The sequence below is a fragment of the Podarcis muralis genome, chromosome 12 (assembly GCF_964188315.1).
Source record: "Podarcis muralis chromosome 12, rPodMur119.hap1.1, whole genome shotgun sequence".
In the NCBI taxonomy this organism is placed as follows: Eukaryota; Metazoa; Chordata; class Lepidosauria; order Squamata; family Lacertidae; genus Podarcis; species Podarcis muralis.
Genome location: NC_135666.1, coordinates 34,684,062 through 34,711,955, shown reverse-complemented (window position 1 = coordinate 34,711,955; position 27,894 = coordinate 34,684,062). Strand labels below are relative to the sequence as shown.

General features: G+C 42.8%; 1 protein-coding gene across 1 annotated transcript in view; it reads left to right on the top strand.

The window, feature by feature from the left end:
- Positions 1–27,149, top strand: part of MACC1 (MET transcriptional regulator MACC1) — a 31,818-nt gene extending 4,669 nt beyond the window's left edge. The window contains exons 2-5 of the mRNA XM_028750839.2: positions 9,632–9,739; positions 10,066–12,116; positions 18,390–18,578; positions 26,315–27,149. Of these exons, the coding sequence (XP_028606672.2) occupies positions 9,640–9,739; positions 10,066–12,116; positions 18,390–18,578; positions 26,315–26,527 (2,553 nt within the window). The 5' untranslated portion in view covers positions 9,632–9,639 and the 3' untranslated portion in view covers positions 26,528–27,149. The remainder of the gene's footprint in view (positions 1–9,631; positions 9,740–10,065; positions 12,117–18,389; positions 18,579–26,314) is intronic.
- The last annotated feature ends 745 nt before the right edge of the window (positions 27,150–27,894 follow it).

Below are 27,894 nucleotides of genomic sequence, written 5' to 3'. Positions count from 1 at the left end.
AGAGGCAATTATTTTCTGTTCTAATGAAAAGTAATAAAGGTTTAAAAGCAATGAAAGAACCGGTGGGTTGTGTTGCCTGAACTTTCTGAAGTGGCTGGGGGAAGAACAGTGATATGGGACAGAATTTTCCACAAAAATTTTGCCAGTGCTGTATTTTTCCATGGGTACTTTTTGATTACAGAAATTCATCATTAACAACAAATGGGTGCCGATTGCAAATACAATGTTAGGCAAGCTTGGCAGTTTCAGAGTTGTTAGCTTTGTTTATTAAAGGCAAGTAAAATAAGCATGCCAAGTTAGATCCCTCCCTATGGCATAAAAAAAATTCCAATGCAAATTAGCCCACTTGGCCTAGGAAATTTTCTAGTCAGAAACTTTTCAAGAAGATCCACATCACTGGGGAGGAAGCGAGTCAAGAAGATGGGTGGAGAGTGAGGCGGGACTATTCAGTAAGTGGGGTTGCCATATATCTTTTTGTGGTATGTTTGTTTGTGGCAGGTGAAATTTAAACAGGTATAGCTTTTCATTGTATTTCCATCCCAGGAAAGACCATAATGTTCGTATTTTTTATTGAAAGGAGTCCTGCCAGCTGATATAGTTGACATCTCTGACTTGGGGACATAAGAAGGAAGATGAGGCAAAGATGAGGAGTAAGGACCAAATCCTCTTCTTCTCCAGCTCTTACTTCCACCCGCCTCCCTTCATCTGAGCTATTCTAAACTGTTAATAAATAAAGAGGAGGGAGGAGGTCAGCTGGCCTCAACACATGCAGCAGAATGAGGAAGAAAAAACCCAAGATGATAGAACAGATGAACTGGAGGTGTGGAATTGCATTATCAGCCTTTCCCAACCTTCAGACCCCAGTTGTAGTCCAACAACGTATGGGGGACCCAAGGATGGGAAAAGCACATACAAAGAAATTCATGCAAATCCAGTGCTAGCATTGTAGAGAGTGCAACTGGAGCAGAACTTTATTTTATTTGCACTATTTTAGGGTTTTAACATGGCACACCTCCACCTGCATGCAACTCAACACCTCAGCATGTCTAGACCAGGAGCCTCTTTGGAAGTCAGGGCTGGGCTGTCTCCTTGCTGCAAGGCTCCTATATTTTAAGGCTGCATTTAGTGTGCCAGCTTTGAATCCGTCAGCGTAAATGCTAACTTGTCAGTTGTAAATGCTTACTTAAGCAATGTCTTTATTAGGAACATATTGGCAGAGACGCAAAATAATATCATTAGCTACCAAGTGCAACATTTGCAGTGTTCTACTCAATCTTGTACTCAATCTTATGGTGGTTTTTGAAATGATGTTGGCTTCTCTTGCCATGTCATCAGGAATTATTGGGGTGGACTGAGTTTTGTTTCTTGGTATCCTGTAGTTTTATGCACTTTGTGGTAAATACTTGCTTGCTCTTGTCCAATCAACATCCATCCATTTCTGCTTTGGGCAAAATCAGAAATCCTGATACAGGAACTCGAAGGGATTTTGCTACCTGGAGAAATTAGAACAAGCCTAACGGCTATCTAGGCTCCTAAAGCAGAACAGCTAAGAATGGAAAAGTCAATCACCAGATAAATTTAGTGTTGAAAAACAGGTGCATGTATCTGCCTCCCATGGTCTGGACACCTTAGTCAGAACAATATGTAGCAATACCTCAGGCTGCATTGTCTTCTGCTGCTGGGGAAAACAAAGATTATTTTGTAATGCACTGGAGGATTTTGCTGCTGTGGTGGCAAAGTCTGGCTTCACTCGTTAGAGCTGAAATATATTTCACTAAGAGACGTTTTTCTTTCCCTTGTGTTTTTTTAGCAGGCTTGTCAGCCCAGTAGTACCCGTCAAACCGAAAAGTTCAGTGCTTAAATTCTCTCTTTGGGTAATGCGTTCCTGAAACTATTGATGCCCATTTTCCCCCTGTCAATCCTTTCAGGAGTTTTGTTTATTAGGTCAATATGTTTATTGAATGTCAAGCAGTATAATATTAGAAACATTTGTGTAAAACATAAAGGTGATTCATATATATATATATATATATATATATATATATATATATATATATATATATTTGCTTTCGTAGATTTTCACGGGTACAGGAATGCAGGTTTTGGTGTCCTCGGGTATCTTCCCGTGTAAAAGTTGGGGTGTCTAGGCGACGTTTCGACGAGGTCTCACTCGTCATCTTCAGGCTGGTGCTTTCGGCTTCTTGTTACTGGAACAGAGCAGGATCTCAGTGTTTGAGTTCCTATAAATACTGTAGAGGAGGTATGGTGTATAGCCTCCAATGTTCTGGGCAGAGAGGAAGTTCCCAGGCTAGTGTGCCTTTTCTTCTTTTGTTCCTTAATTGCTTGAGGGATATCTTGAGTGATTTCTTGAGTGATATCCTGAGTACCACTTAGGTGGGTCATTAGGTGTGGATTAGTTGCTAAAGCCTTTGTGTCTTGACCTCTTGAACTTTGTGAAGAGTTTTTCTGAGAAGATGGGTGTACTACATTTAGTTGTGCTCTGGCTTGGCTTCGTGTATAGGGGCGAGCTGTGGTTTTGTGGCCTGTGCCAGCCAGATCTGTGTAGGGATTGCAGGGGGGTGCAGCATCCGGAGGTGCCACCATGGTTTGGCTACTGGATGGTGTCTGTAATTTATCTGTGGAGAGGGTCTGGGTTTGGGTCTGGTGTGGTTGATTGGTGATGGCGTTCTGTGTGCCTCTGGATCTGGTGTCAGTTTTTGTGGGGAGGGCTAATTTCCAGATGTCTGGCAAGCGGGATGTGTCGTCACGCTTGTTCATGTTGTGAGGGTGTTTCTCTATCTCGATGGCTTCCATGATTATTCTCTTGTGGTGATGTTCCATGTTAGAGAGCAATTTGGAATCTGCAAAATTAATTTCGTGTCCTGTTTCTTTCATGTGTTGGAAGAGAGAGGAAGTTTTTTCTTCTTTTTTGACGGCATTCTTGTGTTCTGCGATACGTGCATTTATTCGTCTGTTTGTTTGTCCAATGTACGTGGCTGGGCAGACTTTGCAGGGTATTTCATAGACCCCTTGGTTTTCCAACTGGATTTTATCCTTGGGGTTTCTGAGGATATTGGCTATTTTTTGGTTGGCGCAAAAGGCTGTTTTGATATTGTGTTTATGGAGGATTTTGCTAATTTTATCTGTAGTGCCCTTGATATAAGGAAGGAGGGCCATGCCATTGTTTTCTTCTGTGTCTTGGTTTTTGGGGGGTGTTTCTTTTTGGATTAGCTTCGTAACCCTGTTTTGCTGGTATCCATTGGCAATTAACACATTTGAGAGATTCTGTGACTCAGTTGTCAAGTGGTCTTTGTCAGCCAGGCGTTTGGTTCTGGAGATGAGAGTCTTGGCTACGGAGTTTATTTGTGCAGGGTGGTGGTGTGATTGTGCATGTAAGTAGCGGTTGGTGTGTGTTTTTTTCCGGTAGATAGTGTGTCCTAGGGAGCCATCAGGTTTTTTGTAGATTAGGACGTCTGGGACAAATGCAAACAACTAGCCGTCTGGAGAGCTGAAACGGAGACCTCACATAAGACAGACACACATACCAACAAACTCCACAAACTAGAGAAACGCCAGAAGCCCAGCCACCCTCCACAACAACCCATGAAACAAACAGTACATAACATATCAGACAGGATCCTCACCTCAACTGAAACCAAAGTACTCTCCAAAGGTTTCAACTTTGCAGTCGCCCCGAGACGCATCCCCACGGAAAACATCATATGCGGAGTCGAAGCTAGCCTAACCAAAATCAACCCAGATGAAGCCAATAAAATCAGACTTGAAGTCACCAACATCCTCTGCTCCAGCAAACCACCCAGAAGCAATTTACACAAAGAAGAACAGAAAGCACTCACCAACCTGAGGAAAGACAACAACATAATCATTCTCCCAGCAGACAAAGGTAATGCCACTGTTGTGATGAACACATCGGACTACCAAGCAAAACTATCAAATCTACTCCAAGACCCTACCTACCAACCTATAAAAACAGATCCCACCACCTACCTGGAAAAAACCACCAAATCCAAAATAAAAGCCTCTCCTATCAGTGAAGAAATCCAGCTAAGAATCATCCCCAGAGAAAAATCATCCAGATGCCCCAAACTCTACGGCCTCCCCAAGATACACAAAGAAGGAACACCACTCAGACCAATAGTCAGCTCCATAGGCTCACCTCTACAAAATCTCGCTAAATTTCTCGCCAAGCAACTCCAGCCCTATGCAGAATCCATCTCTTCACACGTTCCAAACTCCTTCCAGTTCATAGAAACAATAAAGAAGCAAAACCTACATCCCAATGACCTACTTGTGAGCTTCGATGTTGTATCTCTCTTCACACAAGTGCCCATTAATGAAGCCTTGACAGCCATTCAAAACAAATACAATCCCCCCGAATACATCTTGGACCTGACCAACCACTGCCTAACCAACACGTACTTCATCCACAATGGACAAAGATACAAACAGATAGAAGGAGCACCTATGGGATCACCCCTCTCACCGGTCATCGCAAACCTGTACATGGAACACTTTGAAACCAATGCTTTAGACAAGTCAGAACACAAACCCAAACTTTGGCTCAGATATGTTGACGACACCTTTGTAATTTGGCCACACGGGAAGGAAAAACTGGACAGCTTCCTCACACATCTCAACAGCCTACACCCCAAAATACAATTCACTATGGAAATAGAAGCCAACAACCAACTTCCCTTTCTTGACGTCCTAATCTACAAAAAACCTGATGGCTCCCTAGGACACACTATCTACCGGAAAAAAACACACACCAACCGCTACTTACATGCACAATCACACCACCACCCTGCACAAATAAACTCCGTAGCCAAGACTCTCATCTCCAGAACCAAACGCCTGGCTGACAAAGACCACTTGACAACTGAGTTACAGAATCTCTCAAATGTGTTAATTGCCAATGGATACCAGCAAAACAGGGTTACGAAGCTAATCCAAAAAGAAACACCCCCCAAAAACCAAGACACAGAAGAAAACAATGGCATGGCCCTCCTTCCTTATATCAAGGGCACTACAGATAAAATTAGCAAAATCCTCCATAAACACAATATCAAAACAGCCTTTTGCGCCAACCAAAAAATAGCCAATATCCTCAGAAACCCCAAGGATAAAATCCAGTTGGAAAACCAAGGGGTCTATGAAATACCCTGCAAAGTCTGCCCAGCCACGTACATTGGACAAACAAACAGACGAATAAATGCACGTATCGCAGAACACAAGAATGCCGTCAAAAAAGAAGAAAAAACTTCCTCTCTCTTCCAACACATGAAAGAAACAGGACACGAAATTAATTTTGCAGATTCCAAATTGCTCTCTAACATGGAACATCACCACAAGAGAATAATCATGGAAGCCATCGAGATAGAGAAACACCCTCACAACATGAACAAGCGTGACGACACATCCCGCTTGCCAGACATCTGGAAATTAGCCCTCCCCACAAAAACTGACACCAGATCCAGAGGCACACAGAACGCCATCACCAATCAACCACACCAGACCCAAACCCAGACCCTCTCCACAGATAAATTACAGACACCATCCAGTAGCCAAACCATGGTGGCACCTCCGGATGCTGCACCCCCCTGCAATCCCTACACAGATCTGGCTGGCACAGGCCACAAAACCACAGCTCGCCCCTATACACGAAGCCAAGCCAGAGCACAACTAAATGTAGTACACCCATCTTCTCAGAAAAACTCTTCACAAAGTTCAAGAGGTCAAGACACAAAGGCTTTAGCAACTAATCCACACCTAATGACCCACCTAAGTGGTACTCAGGATATCACTCAAGAAATCACTCAAGATATCCCTCAAGCAATTAAGGAACAAAAGAAGAAAAGGCACACTAGCCTGGGAACTTCCTCTCTGCCCAGAACATTGGAGGCTATACACCATACCTCCTCTACAGTATTTATAGGAACTCAAACACTGAGATCCTGCTCTGTTCCAGTAACAAGAAGCCGAAAGCACCAGCCTGAAGATGACGAGTGAGACCTCGTCGAAACGTCGCCTAGACACCCCAACTTTTACACGGGAAGATACCCGAGGACACCAAAACCTGCATATATATATATATATATATATATATATATATATATATCCCAGGATACTGAAATAGAGCATTTAAAATTGCTGTGTATTTTAAAAGTTCACCAAGGAACCAGAAAAGAAGCTGAGCAGTGTGCCCAGCTTTCTGAGGTAAACTCTTTAAATGTCATGCTAGCTAGTCTCCCAAGAAATGCCCTAAGGATGCTCTCAAGTGCTTAAATAGTGTAAAAAGCTCTATTTTTGGGGGTCTGCCACAAGCAGTTTAAATTGGCATTTATTACTTTTATAGAGCATGTAGCTCAGTCTCCTGTAAAGAGACTAATAACTGGCTGCTTTCTCACACTAAAAGAAACGAGGAGAAAACAGTTGTGCCACAGAGAAATATGGGGGCACCCCCCCCTTCAAGCTCTCGACTTTATTTCCCCCTGCCCCCAACACTACCTCCTTCAAATGCCATTTTATAGAAGTAAACAGCTGAGTAGGGAAAATCAAGGCCCAGAAAAAAATGGGAAAAACCATGTTGTGTTATAAGCCAGATTGTGTTTTAAGTCAGTAATGTGTACACTGCCTGAGTTGCTGTGAGTTGGGGGTGCCAATTGAGCAGAACTCTGATCTGGAGCTCTTTTTCTCCTCTCCCACATTCACAATGTCTGCCTGCTCCTTTTTTCTATTTTACAGAAATTATGCAGGTTATTTTCTTAAGAGGCACTTCTATGACATATGCCATTTTCATACTAAAGCCATCACCTACAAAACCACAGGGAAGGAAGCCAATCCCTTTTAATTCTTAACCCCGGTCAACTTTAAAAATGTCTAGCACAAAAAAATCCCTGCATCTATATACTTCAGAAATATTGCAGGTTTCTTACCTAGAATCATAGAATTGTGGAGTTGGAAGGGACCCTGAGTGTAATCTACCTGTAATACATGATACCTAGTGGTGTCTCTCTAATATATGCAATTTTCATCTAAATTGCTTCACAAAACAATAGAGGGGTATTAAGTGATTAAAATAAATAAATAAATCCCAAACTGGCAAAGGCTGTTCTTGCAGAAGAAACTACTGCTAGTGTCCTTCAGAAATTTGGCTTTGTTCCTTCCCTCAGAGGGGACTGCCATTCATGAAAGTTTTGCCCAGTTCAGCTAAAAAAGAAGAGAGTTATTGATTACAGTATTATCTAAAAGACAACAACTGCATTTTTAAGGGGCCCAGCAACAACAGCAACAAGCCATTGCATTGTTCTTCTGGAATTTCTTAGGTGTTATGCAATATAACAAACAAACAATTTCAGCTATTTTCATCAAATTCTATCAAAAAAAGGGGGGGGGGATGTAGCCATTTTTTATTTCTCCATAATAGTATATGGGGGATCATAAATGTCTTTGTTCTGCCAAACTGAGTTTCGAACCTGAGCTGAATCAGGGAACCTTCAAATGGATCTGAGGTGAATTCATCTGTTTTCCAAAGCACTTAATCAAATCCTGAGGTAAATAATGTAGTTGGTCCATACTCCCAGCTCAAATGGAAGCTGGTGTTTCCAAGTCATAAGACATGTTTCAATATATTGGGATGCTGTAGTTGGCAATGTATCTATCACAGTTACTGTATACAGGTAGGCAGAGTCCCTTCTCAACTGTAGCAACCCAAAAAGCTGCCTATATTGTTTAATCTGTAATACTTTTAAAAAAATGCTCCCTGGCTTTTAAACCACTTTTTACATATATCTGAAATACTGGTAGTGTATTTTGGGCACTTTTAGCGCATTTCTAATTGTTTTGCTGTGTTTTAGTGTAAACTATCCTGGTATACATATTATGCAGGGCAGTTAGTATATATAAATCCCTGAAATAATAAAAACAAAAACATACTGAAATGCCAGTATGTGGAACTAGTTTCTGTTTCATCTATGATTGTATGTTTTAAACACAAACCTATGAAAGATCACATTGTACAGTGTATGTTGCAAAATTTGTCAGATAAAACAAAGAGTGCATTTCTCCCTCTGCTTACTGACCTGCATTCGGATTAAACAAAACACCCTTGTGCCACCCTTCTTGGCTGTGTTATAAAATACACACCTTTTCTGGCATGGATATGAAGTTCTGTGTTAAGTTCTGGAGAACTTAAATGATAAGGCTAGCTCAGTGTTTTGGAATCTTTGAGTGCCCCTTTATAAGAGTATCACTCTTAAGAGGCTGGAATTATTTGCCTAGTCTAGTGTTTACATTTCCAGACAAAGATGTATTGAAAAATCAAAAATCAATTCTTTTTGGGGAATAGCATTCTGTGTTTGCAGAATTTTGCAAGCAGGCAGTATCCGAGAGAATCATTATAACTGGGCTGCCATTATACTCTCTCTCTGGGGTCAGCAAACTTTTTCAGCAGGGGGCCGGTCCACTGTCCCTCAGACCTTGGGGGGGGGGCAGACTATATTTTGAAAAAAAAACCACATGAATAAATTCCTATGCCCCACAAATAACCCAGAGATGCATTTCAAATAAAAGGACACATTCTACTCATGTAAAAACACCAGGCAGGCCCCACAAATAACCCAGAGATGCATTTTAAATAAAAGGACACATTCTATTCATGTAAAAACACGCTGATTCCCAGACCGCCCACGGGCCGGATTTAGAAGGCAGTTGGGCCAGATCCAGCCCCCGGGTCTTAGTTTGCCTACCCATGCTCTACACGCAATATTTACTTTGGATGCTAAAACTGAATTGGCAAATCAGATCCCTTCTTCTTTCTATGTGGCAACAAGAACACGTACCCAAGGGCGTCTTTACTCAGGGGTGCAAGGGGTGTGGGGCACCCGGGTATCGAATTTGGGGGGGGGGCACAAGGCGCCTGCCATTGAAGCCGCCTAAGCTCTTAACTATCTTCCTGTTATGAAATAATAAATAATTTTGATCAAGCTAGAAAAACAAAATACATATATACCTAGGTATTACCGAAATGTATACCTACTGTTTCACTAAAGGACTTTTGACTTTGTGCGCTCATTTACCAAAGATGTGCCGCACCAGCAATGGCACTTGTCATTCACAACGGCGCCGTGCACATGAAATTAACTAAATTTGGGAGCGCTGGGTGGATCTTTGCACCCTGGTGGTGCATATGCTAAAGACAGCCCTGCACGTACCTATGGGACTTTATAAGCACAGACCCTGTGCAGACATTAAGCGAGTGGGAAATCTGGCACAGGGAAGGAGAGCAAAATCTGCTTCTGTTATTGTAATTCCTCCCTCTGTGCATGGAGAAGAAATTACTTTGAAAGACTGTGCAGGGATAAACAGCCCACACAACATGACTTGCAGTCTTAACCAATGTCTGCTCAGGTGTAAGTCCTGTTGAATTCAATGGGGCTTCCTCCCAGGTAAGTGAGGCTAAACTCAAATAGGCAACTATCTATGCCTCCCCATTGTGAAGTTAATGTGAGGAATTCCTAAGCCATTTCTTTCTGGACTTTGATTACGATTTATGCCTTGTGGTTCTAAAACATTTATTGGTTAGTAAAGCCACTTGTCTTAAATCTGTTAGGAAGGAAGATGTCTGCATCCTGTCATATAAAGGAGATTTCATGGAGTAAGTCAGAGGGATGTCTGGTTGACTTGGATGACGGCAGCCCTGCAAGAAATGATTGGACAGGTATGTTGCTAGCATCCTACCTTCTTAAGCAGAGTTCTGATCGGAATCTACATTTGCTTGATAAATGCTTGGTTTATTTTATTTTATTTTATTTTATTTATTGAATTTATATAGTGCCCTATACCTGGAGGTCTCAGGGTGGTTCAGAGAACAAAATCAAAATATAAAACCACAAAATATATAATCAAAATAAAAACAACATATTGCACCTGGTATTTTTAGTTAATGTAAGGGAAACTGAAGTATCTTGACAAATGCAGAATATTAGGTAGAAGACAATAAATATAAAGTCGCCATACTTAACTTCATTTTCTTCTCTTTAACAGATGACAGAGAAAATGAACTGGAGCTGAAGTCTCATTGGTCTGAGGAATTTAAGCAACGTGTCCCTGGAGCATTTAAGACCAATCCTTTTTGGAATGTACTGTCAGCATCCAATCCTTTTTTAGACGATGTAGCTCAGTCAAACAACAGAGAAAAAAGTGACAAGCGCATATCTATCTTAAAAGAAGACCCCTATTTATTTTTTAGAGATCTAAATAACAGAGACTCTACTGCTTCATCTGGAGACGAATTGAATCTTGATTATCTTTTTCTTCGCAAATCTTCCAGGAGATCGGCAAAATCTCGGAGTGTTTCAGATCTTTTGGATATTGTAGGGACTAAGACATTTGAACTCCCTAGCACGGCACCGTCCAACCATATCCTGCCTCCAAACAGTGAACCTCTTCAGAATGATCGTGAAGCCTATAGGACAGCGTGGTTGAATCAAAGGCAGCTGGCCCGATCTTGCCTGGATTTGAATGCAATAAACCAGAGTCCAGGATGGGCCCAAACCCAGTCTGTAGAAACCCATATAGCTTGCAAAGTGAGCCATGAAGGCGGCTCAGTGCAGCTTCCTGACTCGGAGATTGCGGTTCATTTCCCTGAAGGCCACGTAGCCTTTGGAGAATTCCAAGAGGTTGGCTTACAGGCAATCCTTGACTCCCCACCATCGCTCAACCATGAGTTTTCGACCACTGTGAGCCCACTGATTGAACTGACATTAAGTAACCTCAATACCACAGAAGCCATTTTGCTCGAAATGAAAATTGCAGCTGAGGTAAAGAAGGACCCTTTCAGTCAGGTTATGACTGAAATTGTATGTCTATGTGGTTTCACTAAAGAGGGTCCGTTTGAAAGAATAAACAACTGTTACATCTATAAAGATACTATCCAAGTCAAGCTGACGGACCTAAGTCACTTGATGTACATTGTGGCTGTAGCCCAAACCAATACAATTAATTCACCAGCAAGCGCTTGGGAGTATATACACAGAAAGCTCTCAGTTGGGATTTATGGACCCAAACATATCCACCCTTCGTTCACAGTTGTATTTGCCCTGTTTGGCCACAACTATGTTCCAGAGAAACTTACAGTATGTGACATTAAAAAGGGTGGAAAGAGCATGCCCCCGGTGGTTTTCCAGCTCTGGGGAAAGCATACATTTGCACTTGAGAAGCCACAAGATCTCAACGTTTTTGTGGCCTCTTGTGACCCTGATTTTGAAGTGAAGGAAGAGGATCAGAGGAAAGAAATTAAAGAAGGGATACTGAAAGGGGGCGGCGAAGTGATTCACCAACACTTCCCATTTTCTATAATCAACAGAAGGAAAATACATCTATTTGTCTTCCGTGTCCAGGTGAAAGTCCCAAGCAACAACGTGGTGTGCCAGTTTTACATCACAACCCCTGAGCCAGCTCCAAAGCCATTAACTGGGGTGTTCAACAAGCCAAACCGATTAGAAAGACGCAAGGCGGTCAACTCTGCCCCACTGCTGTCGACGCCAACAATTAAATATCCAGTTTTCCAGGACAAAGCTTTACACGTTGCCAGCTATGGTGTAGCTTTGAAGACAGTGTTGCGTCAAAATAAAATTGACTATTTGCTAGAATATTTTAAAGGCGACACAATAGCGCTTCTTGGCGAAGATAAGGTGAAAGCCATCGGACAGGCTAAAGTAAAAGAATGGTACGTGGGCGTTCTTAGAAGAAAAGTTGGCCTCGTACACTGCAAAAATGTCAAAGTGATAGCCAAAGACCAAGCTATGGATATTGATGATAGCACAATCACAACCAAAAGCCTTCTTGAGCAAATCGCTTTGCCTTTTAGAAAGCTGACTTATATCTACGCAGCAATCTTATCCACGGTATCGGAGAAAATGAATGATTGGAAAGCTTTAGCTGATGCCCTTGGATTTTTGAACATGTCTTTGGATGCTTTCAGTGATGTACAAGCTGACAAAGAATCAGAAAAAGTAGCCTACGTTGTGAAGAAGCTCAAGGAAGTCTGCCACGATAACAGAAATACCAGGCGTTTCCTGTACGAGCTGTCTGTTGTAAGTACTGCTTGGATGTGCCCTGTTAGGCCACATTCACACCAAACATTTGACCCCTATTCTCACAGAGCTACTGTACATTTCCCAGAGTTCCCTGGGAGGGAGGATTGACAGTTAAATCACTCTGGAAATTGTAGTTCTGTGAGGAAAATGGGGGTCTCCTAGCAACTCTCACCACCCTTAACAAACGATAGTTCCCAGAATTCTTTGGGGGAAGCCATGACATGCTTTAAATGCATGGTGGGGATGTGGTCTTTGTTTATGTGAGGCCCAAATGAGCAATAATTGACTTAGCTAATTTGTTGGGATTATGGTTATCCTTCTCCACCTCAAGGCCTGTAGGCAGGTGACATGACGGTGATCCAGCAAAGCTATTTTAGTCGGAAAAATGGCTTTGTTAGCTGTGCGAGCTGCAGCTGCAATGGAAACATTTAAAGCAGTTCTTGGCTCCGTACGTAGTTCTCTCACATGCTCCTTTATAGGTTTGTTGGATCCTGACCAAGATGTCTGAAAAAAGCTGGTTGTGAAAATGTTCACTTAATGTTGAAATTATGTAGAAGCTGTGGGGCAAAAACACACTGTTGATAACTGGGCTCTTTAGTTTTTTTATCAACTTATAAGAGCCTGCCTAGTTCCTTATGAAAGCCTGGAAGTGTGGGAGCCAAGAGAGTGTACTTCAGTTGTTGTTCTCCCATCATCCCTGACTGTAATTCCCGTCATCCCTGACCATTGGCCATGTTGTCTGGCTGGGGCTGATGAGAGTTTGAATCCAGTACACTGGGGAACCCAGCGTGGTGTAGAAGTTAGGGCAGGCATAGGCAAACTCGGCCCTCCAGATGTTTTGAGACTACACTTCCCATCATCCCTGACCACTGGTCCTGTTAGCTAGGGATGATGGGAGTTGTAGTCCCAAAAGAACTGGAGGCCCGAGTTTGCCTATGCCTGAGTTAGGGTGTTGGAATAGGATCTAGGAAACAGGGGTTCAAATCTCCACTCAGCCATTAAGCTCACTGGGTGACCTTGGGCCAATCACCAACTTTCAGCCTGTCTCACAGGGTTGTTGTGAGAATAACATGGAGCCATGTATGCTACCTTGAACTCCTTGATATAAATGCAATAATGGGAAACATGATGTTGGCTACCTCTGGTGCAGTCCGCCTCCCATCTCTGGAAAACATAAATGCCAGACAACTTTTCCTTTATCCCTATGGTAGAATTCCTGCCATAACCCTTCAGAGTCATAGGTGGAATTATTTGGGGGACGTTAAAGATAGCTGTGCGACCTGATGATCAGCTGATGGGTGAGACACCTTGCCCCTTTGTAATGAGCCAGACCCCTTCATCCTGTGATCCCACCTCTCAGCAGCACTGGCATTGCGAATGCTTTCTAGCTGGAACTGAAGTTCTTCCTGCATCTCAGCACTTTGCTCAATGTAGAGCAGCATTTCCCAACCCGGTGCTCTCCGGACATTGTTGGGCTCAAGCTCCTCTTCACCCCAACCCACATAGCCGGTAGTCCAGCTGCACCAGGAAGCCTGGATGCAGAGTGCTGTTCCCCCTGAAAGTTGTTTTGAAGGTGTCTCCCCTTACAGTGGTACCTCGGGTTACAGACGCTTCAGGTTAAATACACTTCAGGTTACAGACTCCACTAACCCAGAAATAGTACCTCGGGGTTAAGAACTTTGCTTCAGGATGAGAACAGAAATCGTGCTCTGGCGGCACGGCGGCAGCGGGAGGCCCCATTAGCTAAAGTGGTGCTTCAGGTTAAGAACAGTTTCAGGTTAAGAACGGACCTCCGGAACAAATTAAGTACTTAACCCGAGGTACCACTGTATCTGGGTTTCCCCTGACTTTCCTCATTGCGCAATTGTAGCTGCAAGCAATCTTCCTCCATAATGAAGATTTCTCCTTAAATTTTCAGTATCAGCCTGATAATTGCATTCAGTTAATGTATTTATTGGTAGAGAAACAAGAATCGTTACTGTAGCACTTTGGTTTGCAAGGAAGTGTACTTAAAGGGTTTGCCTGGCAGCGTTGCAATGGCTTTATGGTACTTTCTTCTACTTGAAAAGTGTAATAGCTAGAGGGACTATTCTTTCTCTGTTGACTAAGGGAGCAATCCTATTTTGTTTATTTGTTTGCTTATTAAATTTGTATACATAATATGCAAGAAGCTGGCATAAAGCAAGCCAGATTGAAAACTCTGTTCAAGAGCAGGGCTACTGCTGGCTGAGCCTGACAGAGGGAAAGGAAGCCTTTAGAAAAGGATTTGAGTTATCCCATCCTTTTTGCTGGCTTAAGGGTAAAGGTAAAGGACCCCTGGATGGTTAAGTCCAGTCAAAGGTGACTATGGGGTTGTGGCGCTCATCTCGCTTTCAGGCCAAGGGAGCCAGCGTTTGTCCACAGACAGCTTTCTGGTTCATGTGGCCAGCATGACTAAACCACTTCTGGTGCAATGGAACACCGTGACAGAAACTAGAGCACACGGAAACACTGTTTACCTTCCCGCTGCAGCGGTACCTATTTATCTACTTGCACTGGCGTGCTTTCGAATTGCTACGTTGGCAGGAGCTGGGACAAAGCAATGGGAGCTCACTCCGTTGCAGGGATTCGAACCGATCGGCAAGCCCAAGAGGCTCAGTGGTTTAGACCACAGTGCAACCTACACTGGGTTGCCATGTCATGTGACCAAGCGAATAGGCTTAGGATCCAGCTCTGGTCCCGCCCCCAGAATGCCCCTTCCTTAGGCCCTAGGCTGGCTAAAGATATGTTGGGTTGGGCCACGGCAGAGACAGGATGAGACATGCCCTTATTTAAATATACACTCTCCCCAGCTCTCACACACTAAGGTCCTTTCACAGTGGCTCGCTATCAAAGTCATAACAAAACACAACACTGTCAACACACACCCTTAAAAAAAAGCTTGAAAACAAAAAACCACAGCAAGCCAGACGGAAACACTGTGACACATAGGTCTGCAGTCTTCACACCCGACTAAAATTCAACAAATAGGGATCCAAACCTAACTTTAGCAGGAGAGAGTTCCACAGATGAGGTGCCACAACTGAGAAGGCCCTTTCCTTGGATCACTGCCTGTGGTGGGATCCCAAGGAGGGCCTTCCCAGTAGATCTTAAAGTACAGGCTGGTGGATAATGGGACAGGCGCCCCTACAGCGATCCAAGTCATTCAGGGCACTGTAAGTTATCAACAGGACCTTGAATGGGGCCCAGTACTGTACTGTCAGTCAATGCTGAACCATTGTTACATGGTTCAGAACAGAAGCATAGCTCCAGCATGGTCAGTGGTTCCAGTATTTCATTATTGTGTGTCCCACCCCCTTGTTTTTAGCTGTTCTTATTTTACCTGTAAGCCACCTAGCATTGGGAAATGCTGGTTTTGGACATAAGCCTTTCAAATCTTAGTCCTTTTTCTGTGATGACATGTTGCTCATTAGCAAGTTGCCCAAAATAACAGAAGCCCTTTAGCTTAAAAATAGCAAGCACTGGAAGTCATGGGTTTCGTCATTGTCAGGATATATATACTACCGCTTAAGGACTTCTCACTAGTTCTCTGCAGCTGCAATTTTAAACATGGACTTGCAGGTAAAAGTTATGTCTCTTGCCTCCAGCTTCTTCCCTGAGGCTATATTTTCAGGCTCATTATACAGGTGTAGTTCTTGGTAAAACTTAAGTACCTTTTTGTTTTATTTTTTACAATGGCAGCTTTCTGCCAAAGAGCTGCAGCATCTTTAAAGGCCTGAGAATATAATTGATGCATATGATTGTACAGTGGTACCTCGGATTACATACACTTCAGGTTACATACGCTTCAGGTTACAGACTCCGCTAACCCAGAAATAGTACCTCAGGTTAAGAAATCGTGCTCCCGCAGTGCAGCGGCAGCAGGAGACCCCATTAGCTAAAGTGGTGCTTCAGGTTAAGAACAGTTTCAGGTTAAGAACGGACCTCCGGAACGAATTAAGTACTTAACCCAAGGTACCACTGTACATAGGATGGAGATGGTGTGGAGATGCTGCGTAGGATCAGGCCAGCATATGATCTGTTATGGTCGGTCTGTGCAGTGCCCACATTCAACCTATGCAGAAATTTTTTGGGTGGCCTCCTTGTGAGGAAAGCAATGTTAAAATGGAGCAGCCTCTATTTCTTCCAAAGATCTTCTATGAATCCAGTGTTTCTGTGTTTCTTCCTGAAATAACCACATTAGAGGATCAAGTTTCCATCTTGGTGTGGGATATGCAGCTGTCCCATTCTGGGATTGAACCTGCAACCTTGGTGTTATCAGCACCACGCTCTAACCAACTGAGGAAATGGGAGTTTCAACAACCTCTGGAGAGCCAGAGATTCCTACTTAAACCTTGCATAATTGGTTAGTTGTAAGCTGCTGTGTGTTTTTTTTTAATGGTAGTACAGTCATACCTTGGTTTTCAAACAACTTAGTTCTCGAATATTTTGGCTCCCGAACACCGCAAACCTGGAAGTGAGTGTTCCAGTTTGCGAACTATTTTTGGAAGCCGAACATCCGATGGGGCTTTCGATTGGCTGCAGGAGCTTCCTGCAGCCAACCAGAAGCCGCACTTTGGTTTTCGAACATTTTGGAAGTCAAACAGACTTCTGGAACGGATTCCATTTGACTTCCAAGGTACAACTGTATATAAATATTGTAAATAAAACAACATTTTAAGGGCAAAACGGAAGAGATATTTTCTTGTCTCAGACGGAATGCCATTTGTTTTGTTCAGTTTTGGGCCAGCAGAGCAAAGCGATTGCATTTACATAAACCTGAGCATTTTAAAAGGACGCTCAAGTAAAAAGAGCTGAGAGCAAGAAGTCATCAGTTACTGGCTTTTCTTCTGTGAAAAATGATTATACAAATGGGCCACAATACCCATATACATTTCTTTTCCTAAGCAGATTTTATCCTGCTGCAGCCTAGTTTTAAAGTAATTGCTCAGGAGAGAACTTTCAGTAATTTCAGCCGGTCTTTTCCCTGGCTAATGACTATAGGCAGGACTGTCCTAAATATCTGTAATCAGGAATAATGAGTAAACTCTATTATTGATTATGTGATCCTAAGACTGACATTTATATAAAATTGTACACTTCTTTCTGGAACAGTATGCCATTTTTGGCAGTATAGGGATAAATCTGGAAAAAACCTACCGCAATTAGTTCAGATTTCCTTTTAAATCTGGCTCCTAGGCTAATTGTTTTAGGGAAAGAGAATTGATACAGATTCACCAGGGGTTAGTAAAATTGGTAACAATTATTCCAGTGTATCTATTGTTTTGCTGCCAGACACAAGATTCACAAAGCCCTACTCAACTTGGAGCCAAAAGTACCTTGAAGACCACCAGATTTCTTATACAGTGGTACCTCAGGTTAAGTACTTAATTCGTTCCGGAGGTCCGTACTTAACCTGAAACTGTTCTTAACCTGAAGCACCACTTTAGCTAATGGGGCCTCCTGCTGCCGCCGTGGCGCAGGAGCACGATTTCTGTTCTCATCCTGAAGCAAAGTTCTTAACCTGAGGTACTATTTATGGGTTAGCGGAGTCTGTAACCTGAAGCGCATGTAACCTGAAGCGTATGTAACCCGAGGTACCACTGTACTCTGCTTTGATCACTGAAGCCTTCAGATGGGGCACATTTTGTGCCCCCGCCCCTTAGATTTAACAGGCCTTTACCAGAGGCCAAGACTTCTGTGTGGGCAGACCCTGCTCTGTGGAACTCCTTGCTCCATGATCTTTGTTCAACAGGAGTCACCCCTGCTTTCTTTCAAACGTCTTTTAAAAACTGTTCAATCAGGTCTTCAGAATCTTTTTTTTTTTTAACTAACTAATTTTTAATGATATGTTCTTTTCGCTTTGGCTATTTTGGCGTATTGTGTTTTAAATCTTACACCTTGCCTTGTTATAATTTCTACAGAAGTGTGGCTTATAAATATTTAAATAAATATATGTATGTGACTACGTAAAACATACTGTAAAGGAGGACCCACTGAAATCAATGGACTTAAGACTGCATTCAAATAGCATTTCATTCAGTTTTCATGATGATCCCTTACCTAATCATTTCCACATTTTATGTGCTCTTTCTCCACATGTAAAAAAGCCACTTCTGGAACACTAGTGGAATATTTAGCATAAGTTTAAGTGCTTGTTTCCATATTGCTTCAAACAGTTGCACAAGCTGGCTATAATTAATTGTTATTCATGGTTGCTTGAGAACATAATCATCAAACTTGTGGTTGCAGGCCCTGCTGAAGCTGGATTGCCAAGGATTACTTGCACGCATCACGCAAGACACAGTCATTTTTACGTCTGCTGTGAAACTTGGGAAAGGCTGGAGAGAGCTGGCAGAAAAATTAGCACGACTCACAAAGCAACAAATTGAAGCTTATGAAACTCCCCACCGGGGCACAAATGGAGATGTCCCTCCAGAGGTGAAACTTCTCTCACTTTCTTTCACTGTGCTCTTTTGCCACCAGAGCTTTTTAGGCTGAATACAGACCATTGTTTTTATAACTGACATAAAATGGCATTGCTTGCCATGGGATGTATGTGTACACATTCCTTTTGTCCCACCATTGCTTCTAGTCAAACAGGTTGCATAGGTTTTCTGAGCACAATTCAAAGTGTGGGTGCTGACCTTTAAAGCCCTAAATGGCTTCGGCCCAGTATAATCAAAGGAGCGTCTCCACCCACATTGTTCAGCTCGGATACTGAGGTCCATCTCCGAGGACCTTCTAGTGGTTCCCTCACTGCGAGAAGTGAAGTTACAGGGAACCAGGCAGAGGGCCTTCTTGGTAGTGGTGCCCGCTCTGTGGAAAGCCCTCCCATCAGATGTCAAGGAGATAAGTAACCATACAACCTTTAGAAGACATCTAAAGGCAGCCATGCTCAGGGAAGTTTCTAATATTTGATGTTTTATCGTGTTTTTAATATTATGTTGGGAGCCACCCAGGGTGGCTGGGGAAACCCAGCTGGATGGCAGGGTATAAATAATAAATTATTATTACTATTATTATTTCTTAAATGATATAATGCCCATCAAACATGGTGAAAACAGAATTGGTCAATACACTCTTGAAACTGTCTCTCTTCAGTCCTAAACATCATTCTCTCTCTCTCTCTCTCTCTCTCTCTCTCTCTCTCTCTCTCTCTCTCTCTGTCTTACTGTTATGTGTCCAAACTTTCAACTCTAATAATTCTTGTCTGTGTTATAATAGCATGACACAAAATTGCTCAAAGCCATTTCTCAAAGCCCACCCAAAGAGACGAGGCTCATCAGGTTGATGGAGACAAAATATTGAATTAAACATTTAAATGGCTTCTCTAGAGAATTTAAATGGAGACATCCTGAGGGTGTAAGTCTATAAAGATTCATTCTGCAGTTCTGTGCATATTTTATTTAGGATAAGGTACACTGAGCTCTGCTGAGTTCTGAGTAAACGTGTTTTGGATTGTTCCGCATCTGTCAATGAAGCTATATAAAAATTTCCATTAACTTTGGCCTTTATCGGCAGATGATTTTGGCTTGGTATCCCAACCAAATATGAAAATGTGTAGATATTGTTGGAGGACAATGACAGCTAAACTAGCAAGTCACATGAACGTACAGTGGTACCTCGGGTTAGAGGTGCTTCAGGTTACAGGTGGTTCAGGTTACAGACTCCGCTAACCCAGAAATAGTACCTCGGGTTAAGAACTTGCTTCAGGATGAGAACAGAAATTGCGTTGTGGCGGCGCGGCGGCAGCAGCGGGAGGCCCCATTAGCTAAAGTGGTACCTCAGGTTAAGAACAGTTTCAGGTTAAGAATGAACCTGCAGAACGAATTAAGTTCTCAACCCTAGGCACCACTGTATAATGCAGTGAATAATCCAAACAGGAAGCAATGCAAAACTTTGAGCATTTCAGTATACTTTGGCTTTCAAATTTTTGTCTGTATGTACTAGTTCCCATAATAGAAAAGAGGTCAGAATATTATTCACCTCATTTTTTGAATCTATTTCTTTTGGCCTGTACAGTCATACCTCGGGTTAAATTTGCTTCAAGTTGAGCGTGTTCGAGTTGCGCTCCGCGGCAACCTGGAAGTAACGGAGTGCGCTACTTCCAGGTTTCGCCTCTTGCGCACGCGCAGACGCTCAAAATGACGTAACGTGCATGCGCAGAAGCGGCAAAAAGCGGTGTGCGCGTGCGCAGACGTACCATCGCTAGATATGTTTACCTCTGGATGCGAATGGGGCTCCGGAACAGATCCCGTTCGTATCTAGAGGTACCACTGTATTTAATTTTGATTGTTGTCCACCTTGGCTTGTTCTTTGAGTTACCAAATTTTTCATGTAGTTCTCTGATATGTGACTTGGACTTGCACTTAAATAAGACAAGATAAGAAATCCTATAGGCAAAGATAATCTAGGTGAAATCTTGCATAAAGTACTGTTTGTCAAAAAGGGGGGGAAAGGTACTTGATTTTGCAGTGGTCCTATCCTCCTCTCTCTTTTTCTTATGCTTATATTTTTATTTGGAATCATTCATCACGAGCAGCCTTAGAAATCTCATATCAGCTGCCACAGGGATATTAAGCTGTCAAGTTAGAAGTTAAATGAAATATTCACAACAACCAAATAGCTGCCTCTTTGTCTGTCAGCATGCAGCGTGCAGGAATTTGATAACTCTGTGCGCAGTGTTTTCATTTTCCCTGTGTTTATTTATAGCTTGGTCTTTCCCAAAGGAGGGTCAGGTTCTGTAATAGCACTTCTTTCCTTACTCAATTCTTACAGCAGCCTTGTGTGGCAGATCCCACTTTGCAGACGAGATACTCACTCTGACGTTTTTTAATTTTTGTATTAGTTTCACCTGTAGGCTGCTTTCCCACATAAATGTGCCCAAAGCGGCTCGCAGTGCTGCAAAAAATAAAAAATTAAAAAAGTGCATATTATTACAATAATAGTTTAATGTGCATTGATTTCAAAACATACGTAGTATGATAATCCAGCACACAGTGCTTTAAAAGAGTCTCATCCTCCATGAATACTGTCTTCTAGCTCCACTGATGGAGGCCTTATAGCCCTGAATACCAGTTGTAGGGAATCACAATGAACAGAGTGCTGTTTCTCTTGGGTTCTCCTTGAAGGCTTCCCAGAGCCATAGCCACTGTGAGAATGAGATGCTGGACTAGATAGAATGTTGGCCTGATCTAGCAACACTATTCATTTGATCCTAGATAATTCATTTTCATATTACTATTAATGAATGAATTAAATTTGTATACTCACCCCCCCTTCATCTGTAGAACTCAGGGCAGTTCACAACATAAATCTGCTTCACAGCAGATGATGATTCCACCCAGCTGGGGCTTCTTCTGCAGCCAATCAGGGCTGGGTGGAGTGTCCACCAATCAGGAGGGAGTGGACAGTTAAATGGTCCAGTTGAGCTTAGCTTGGTCATGGCTAGAGATTAGCTGGGCATTGGAGCGGTTTGCTAGGCACGGCAGCCCCAATTATTTCCCTGAGGGCAAGGATAAAATTCTAAAATGGGCCTGAAAGTGTTTTCTTGGTTTAGGTAGGAGAACAAAAAGCCATTCTGTGAGGAATCAGCTTAATTAGAAACCGGTTTAAAGTCCAATTTTAAATAAAGTTCTTAATTACTTCTGTAAAAGGTTTTTGGCTTATCAGCTTAACCATCAAGCTTAAACCCTCATCATGTGTGTTTAAATTAAATTCCAGTTTTGTTTCCAACATGGCTCATCCTTACTTTGATCCTCTGGGTGAGGGAGAAGTGGTCACAGGTTTTCCTTTCACATTATTAAGCATCCTTGCTCCTGGATATTAGCAGTTGCTACCACATACAGAGAATCTCAGACCTTAACAGGTTGTTTTAAAGCACCCCAAACTCTGTCACGTTCCCTATCTTTATTGAGGAAGTTTACCACAACCATGCCTTCCAACACTCCAATGTCTTTACGGTTCCTGCTTGCCGGTTACACCTGGAGTAGCCAAACTGGTTCCCTCCTGTTGCTGTTGGACTCCATCTCCCATCACCCCCAGCTAGCAGGTATCATGGTTAGTGCTGATGGGACCTGTAGTGCACCTGAGGGCACAGTGCTGGCTACTACTGTGCTGCACAGCAGTACATAACACTGGCCAGGTTTGAGGCATAGCTGGGCAAATTTCCCTTCTGCCTTGGTAAGCCCCTTAAGCTTAGCAGGCAGCACTGGGACAGCAGGAGTTTCTTTTGGACATGTTTCTCATGCAAGCAAATCTGATCTTGAGCATTGTTCATGTAGTAAGCAGAAAAATACAAATTCAGGTTCTTCATTCAGGTTTTCCAAACATCGCTAGCTGTGATCACTAGCTCACAAGCATTCTGAGACTTTAAAAATAGCACTTGCTTATTCAGTCAATCTATATGAGCAGACACTCCTATTACACGACTTCTTGCCATTCTGCATCTCCTAATTGCTGTTAAGTAAAACAGTGGTAAGAATGAATTGCACTCCACCCTGTCTCAAATTCTTGACTTTCACGGGCCAGGCTGAGTTTGCAGAACTGACATCTAGGAAGTCCCCTTTGTTTCTCTTTAATTTGCAAATCGAGCTTAATTGAGAACATTTGATCCCAAAGCTGCAGGTTCAAGGTTATTTTCACAGTATCTATCTGCATTTTGAGAGCTTGACAGTAAGACTGGCATTCTGGCTTCTTTACTGTCGGTGCTAAACTTGCTCTCCATCTGTGGTTTTCAGATTTACTTTAAGGTGGTATGTTTTTAAAATAGAAGTTTCTGACGGAGCATCATTTTAAAAAATGACTTCCATAATTATCCATTGTTTTCTGCTGTTCTGATTTGCCAGTGTTTATATTTGAAATTTTTAAACATAAATGACCCCCTCCAAGAATAATACAGCTTTCTGTTTGACTTTTTGCTATCTTCTGTGCTGATTTTGTTTTGTTTTTTACTTTGCTGTTGCATCTTCCAGTAGACACCTACAAAATGGGAATAAAATTAATTTCCACTAGGAATTCCTAAAAGTTTTGTCTGTGCAAGGCTGCCGTGACCCAGTGCTCATTATGAATAACTGCTAATTCCTAAAATTGTTCTTCCCTATTATCAAAGATAATTTCTGGGTTGCCAGAGCTTGTGATGTCCTATGTTTTTAAAAGGTAAAAAGGTAAAGGTACCCCTGCCCGTACGGGCCAGTCTTGCCAGACTCTGGGGTTGTGCGCCCATCTCACTCAAGAGGCCGGGGGCCAGCGCTGTCCGGAGACACTTCCGGGTCACGTGGCCAGCGTGACATCGCTGCTCTGGCGAGCCAGAGCTGCACACGGAAATGCCGTTTACCTTCCCGCTAGAAAGCGGTCTCTATTTATCTACTTGCACCCGGGGGTGCTTTCGAACTGCTAGGTTGGCAGGCGCTGGGACCGAGCAACGGGAGCGCACCCCGCCATGGGGATTCGAACCGCCGACCTTTTGATAGGCAAGTCCTAGGCGCTGTGCTGAGGCTTTTACCCACAGCGCCACCCGCGTCCCTCCTATGTTTTTAGTGTTGCTAAAAAGTAGTTGCAAGCCCCCTCAACTGGTTCCTGTACTTTACGTGAGATACATGTTGAGAAGTTTAAAGTACTCCTTTGAATGAGTCAGAATGTTGATCTTTTTAGCCCAGTAATGTCACTGCCTCCCAAGTTCTTCCTTGATGAGATCTTATCTAGAGATACTTGTGGTTGAACTTGGGACCTTATTATCACTCTCCTTTCCAGTTCAGCTTCTTTTAAATTTTCCACAAGGAGTGATGACCTACTTTGGGAAACTGCACTAGAATTTGAGCTGCTCGAGTAAAATGTTAAGATTCATTGATCAATGACCATATTTGGAGTTTAGAAAATTAGCTGCTCAGCGATCCAGGTCCAACTCAGGGGGATTTCATGATTGATTCCATTTCATTAATTTCATTATTGAGTACAATTTAATTTAAAGCATTTTTATCCTTTTTTCCTATTAAAATGTTCAAGACAGCTTACAAAAGTTTAAAAAATAGCAGAACAGTTAACGAGACCCTCAAAAAACACACACCAGATCAAATATACCGTATTTTTTGCTCTATAAGACTCACTTTCCCCCTCCTAAAAAGTAAGGGGAAATGTGTGTGTGTCTTATGGAGCAAATGCAGGCTGCGCATCTATCCCAGAAGCCAGAACAGCAAGAGGGAATGCTGCTTTCACTGCGCAGCGATCCCTCTTGCTGTTCTGGCTTCTGAGATTCAGAATAATTTTTTTCTTGTTTTCCTCCTCCAAAAACTAGGTGTGTCTTGTGGTCTGGTGCGTCTTATAGAGCGAAAAATACAGTAAATGCTTTACACAGCATTCAAAATTTGTCTGGTGCCAGACATATTCTGCACCTGGCTATCAGCACTTTGCGACCAAGTGAAGATGCCTGGGCCCCTGATTTCTCCGCCACCTGGAGGCGCATGCCTGGGGATCCTTGGATCTTGACTGTTTTCACACACCAACAGCAAAGCCTGTAGAATTCCATCCATGATATTTCATCGGCATGATCTGAACAAATTTCAGGAACCAGAAAGTTGTATTGCAAAATACAACTTTCGAGCTGTCCAGCCTCCAAATGGCAACTAGGAATTCTGTTTTGGTGATTGTAACCTTGGTTTAAGGAGCCATTTGGTGCCTAGCTTATATATCTGAATTTATAACACTGCCTTTACATTAATCGACTTAAAATATAATGGCAAGCAGCTTAAATTATAAAAGAGGAGCCTAAAAAACAAACAAACAGACCACAAATTTAATAACTTCATAATATATGACGTTCACACAAAAAGTTTTTCAAGACAGAAGCAAGGATAAAATAGCCTCCTAACCATAAAGCTCCTAATCTGAGGCAAAAGGCTACCAGAGAGAAGAAGAAACTAATTTTGTGATGTGTAAAAGCAAAATGATAACGAGAGAGTGGAGAATGGGATGTGGGAACTAGGTTCATCAGCAGAATCTTTTGGAGGGGATCTCAACTTAGAACAGAAATCCAACCAACCATAGATGTTATCTCCAGATATTCAGCTGCTTTCTGAATGCCCCTCAGACCCAAACGGTCCTTATAAGCAGAGGAAGAAAGAATTGTCTTGGGGCTGACAATTTCATTAGGGATTTAATGACTGGTAAATATGAATCCATTAATTCCTTTCAACATGCTAGGGGGGGGGTAGAGATACTTTTTTTAAAAAAAAGTTACCTACTTAATGATATGAGGACATGTTTGTTTAGAGTTGACTGTATGTTTAGAGTTATAGTAATACAGTGGTACCTCAGGTTACATACGCTTCAGGTTACAGACTCCGCTAACCCAGAAATAGTGCTTCAGGTTAAGAACTTTGCTTCAGGATGAGAACAGAAAATGTGCTCCGGTAGCATGGCAGCAGCAGGAGGCTCCATTAGCTAAAGTGGTTCTTCAGGTTAAGAACAGTTTCAGGTTAAGAACGGACCTCCGGAATGAATTAAGTACTTAACCAGAGGTACTGTATGATAATAAGTATGGGGTATGAATGAGAATAGTTAACTGGGGTAGGAAAAGGTAAAGGTACCCCTGCCCATACGGGCCAGTCTTGCCAGACTCTAGGGTTGTGTGCCCATCTCACTTAAGAGGCCGGGGGCCAGCGCTGTCCGGAGACACTTCCGGGTCACGTGGCCAGCGTGACATCGCTGCTCTGGTGAGCCAGAGCCGCACACAGAAACGCTGTTTACCTTCCCGCTTGTAAGCGGTCCCTATTTATCTACTTACATCTGGGGGTGCTTTCGAACTGCTAGGTTGGCAGGCGCTGGGACTGAACGATGGGAGCGCACCCCGCCACGGGGATTCGAACCGCCGACCTTTCGATCGGCAAGCCCTAGGCGCTGAGGCTTTTACCCACAGCGCCACCCACGTCCCAGGTTAACTGGGGTATTGCTAAGTTATTACTGTTTTAAGCTGGTAACTTTAATGTTATTGTTCTTGCCTATGGATTTTAAAGGGTTATGTATTTTACTATGAATCTGTATTTAAAACTATAGTAAGTCACTTTGCTTTTTGTGGAATGCCCTCCCCAGGGAGGTTTGTTGGGCGCCTCCATGATATATTTTTAAGTGCCAGGCAACAAGATGTAAATGATTGATCCCCGGTATGTTTTCAACTTCAGATGATGTGGAAACCGGCGTATGATTTCCTGTACACCTGGGGAGCTCACTATGGAGACAGTTACAGAGATATGTTGCAAGACCTGCAGTCTGCACTGGACAAAATGAAGAATCCTGTGACCAAACAGTGGCGAGAATTAACCGGAGCTCTGATTCTAGTCAACTGCATGGAGGTTCTCCAGGCAAGTGCTTTCTCTAAGATGGATGAAGACTAGAAGTCATCTCATTTAGAAAGGCGCCGTGGAAATTATCTTCCTGAAACACAAAGCAGTTAAATGAGAGCATTTGCATCAAGAACCGTTTAGCTCCTCTGCCTGTGAAAATTATGCCTATTGCTTCTGGCTTTTATGGGCTTAAGCTTTTTTAAATGAAAAGATCAAGTCATTTATTTTTCAAGCAGGACCAGTTTTCCCTTGCTTTCTTTCATACCCATGTCCGTACAACAACATGTCTTGAAAGGTGTTCGTGTACAGCAGTCAGAATCTGAACAGCCTTGCAGTGGGCTGCACATTTTGGGGGGAAGTTTAGCACGGGAGGAATTTGAGCTGGGCAGCATAGTTACATTACTTATTCAGAGTGTTTTACCTAGAAACTGTTCCCTATGCCTGCTATTGTCATTCCTGAGAGAATCAGTTAGGGAAACTTTGCGCACTCCTGTGAATACATGGTTGCTCTGAGGTAATTGGGAAAGCTGTTTCATCACATGTAGAAGGTAAATATATCCTCGATTACTTTACTACAGTAGCACCTCGGCTTATGTTACCCTTGAGTAACGTAAACTTCGGGTTGCGAAAGTGGCAAACCCGGAAGTGTTTTGCCACACGTACATGCGCAGAAGTGCTCATGCGCAGAAACGGTCTGCTGCCACTCGTGCACATGCGCAGAAGCAGTCCCCCTGGTTACGGAAACCTTGGGATCTGACCAGAGCTTCGGAACAGATCTCATCCGCAACCTGAGGTACGTTTGGATTCCAGTGGAAACGGACTGTCTGAAGGCCTCTCTGCCAGATATCTATTATTGACCCATGTTTCTTCATGAAAAAGTGGTCTGTCCCCTTTGTGGATGTCTTGTGGTATTCATTTCCCCCAGCGCACCAGCCTTATCTCTCATCCCCAGGTAATGGGAGCCCCACCTCCATCTTGCTGTGACCTTGCCTTCTTATTTGGCTCTAAAGCAGATCCAGAATTGACATTCTGTGACAGTGGTGACATATTCTTAGGGTCAGTTCTCTGCTCAGTTCTCCACTCCTCAGGGCAAATGAAATGTACGGTCAGCGCATGATTCTTATGGAAACTGCCCACTGTCACAAAGCAATCTGCTCTGCTGCTATCATAGTTTCCGAACTTGTATCTATAACATGGTGGTTCCAACATCCACTTCTGACTATCAGGCTCTGCTTGATACTCTTTACATCATGATGACAAATGAAACTGTTTTTAATGATTAAAAAAAAAAAGTTGTCTGCATCCACCCAGGTACGTCCAAAGATAGATATTATTTTTTCACCATTGCATGTGTCAAAAGTTTAATGTACAGATACAATTTATTCACATTTTTTGTACCTGCTGTGTTTTATTTGTGT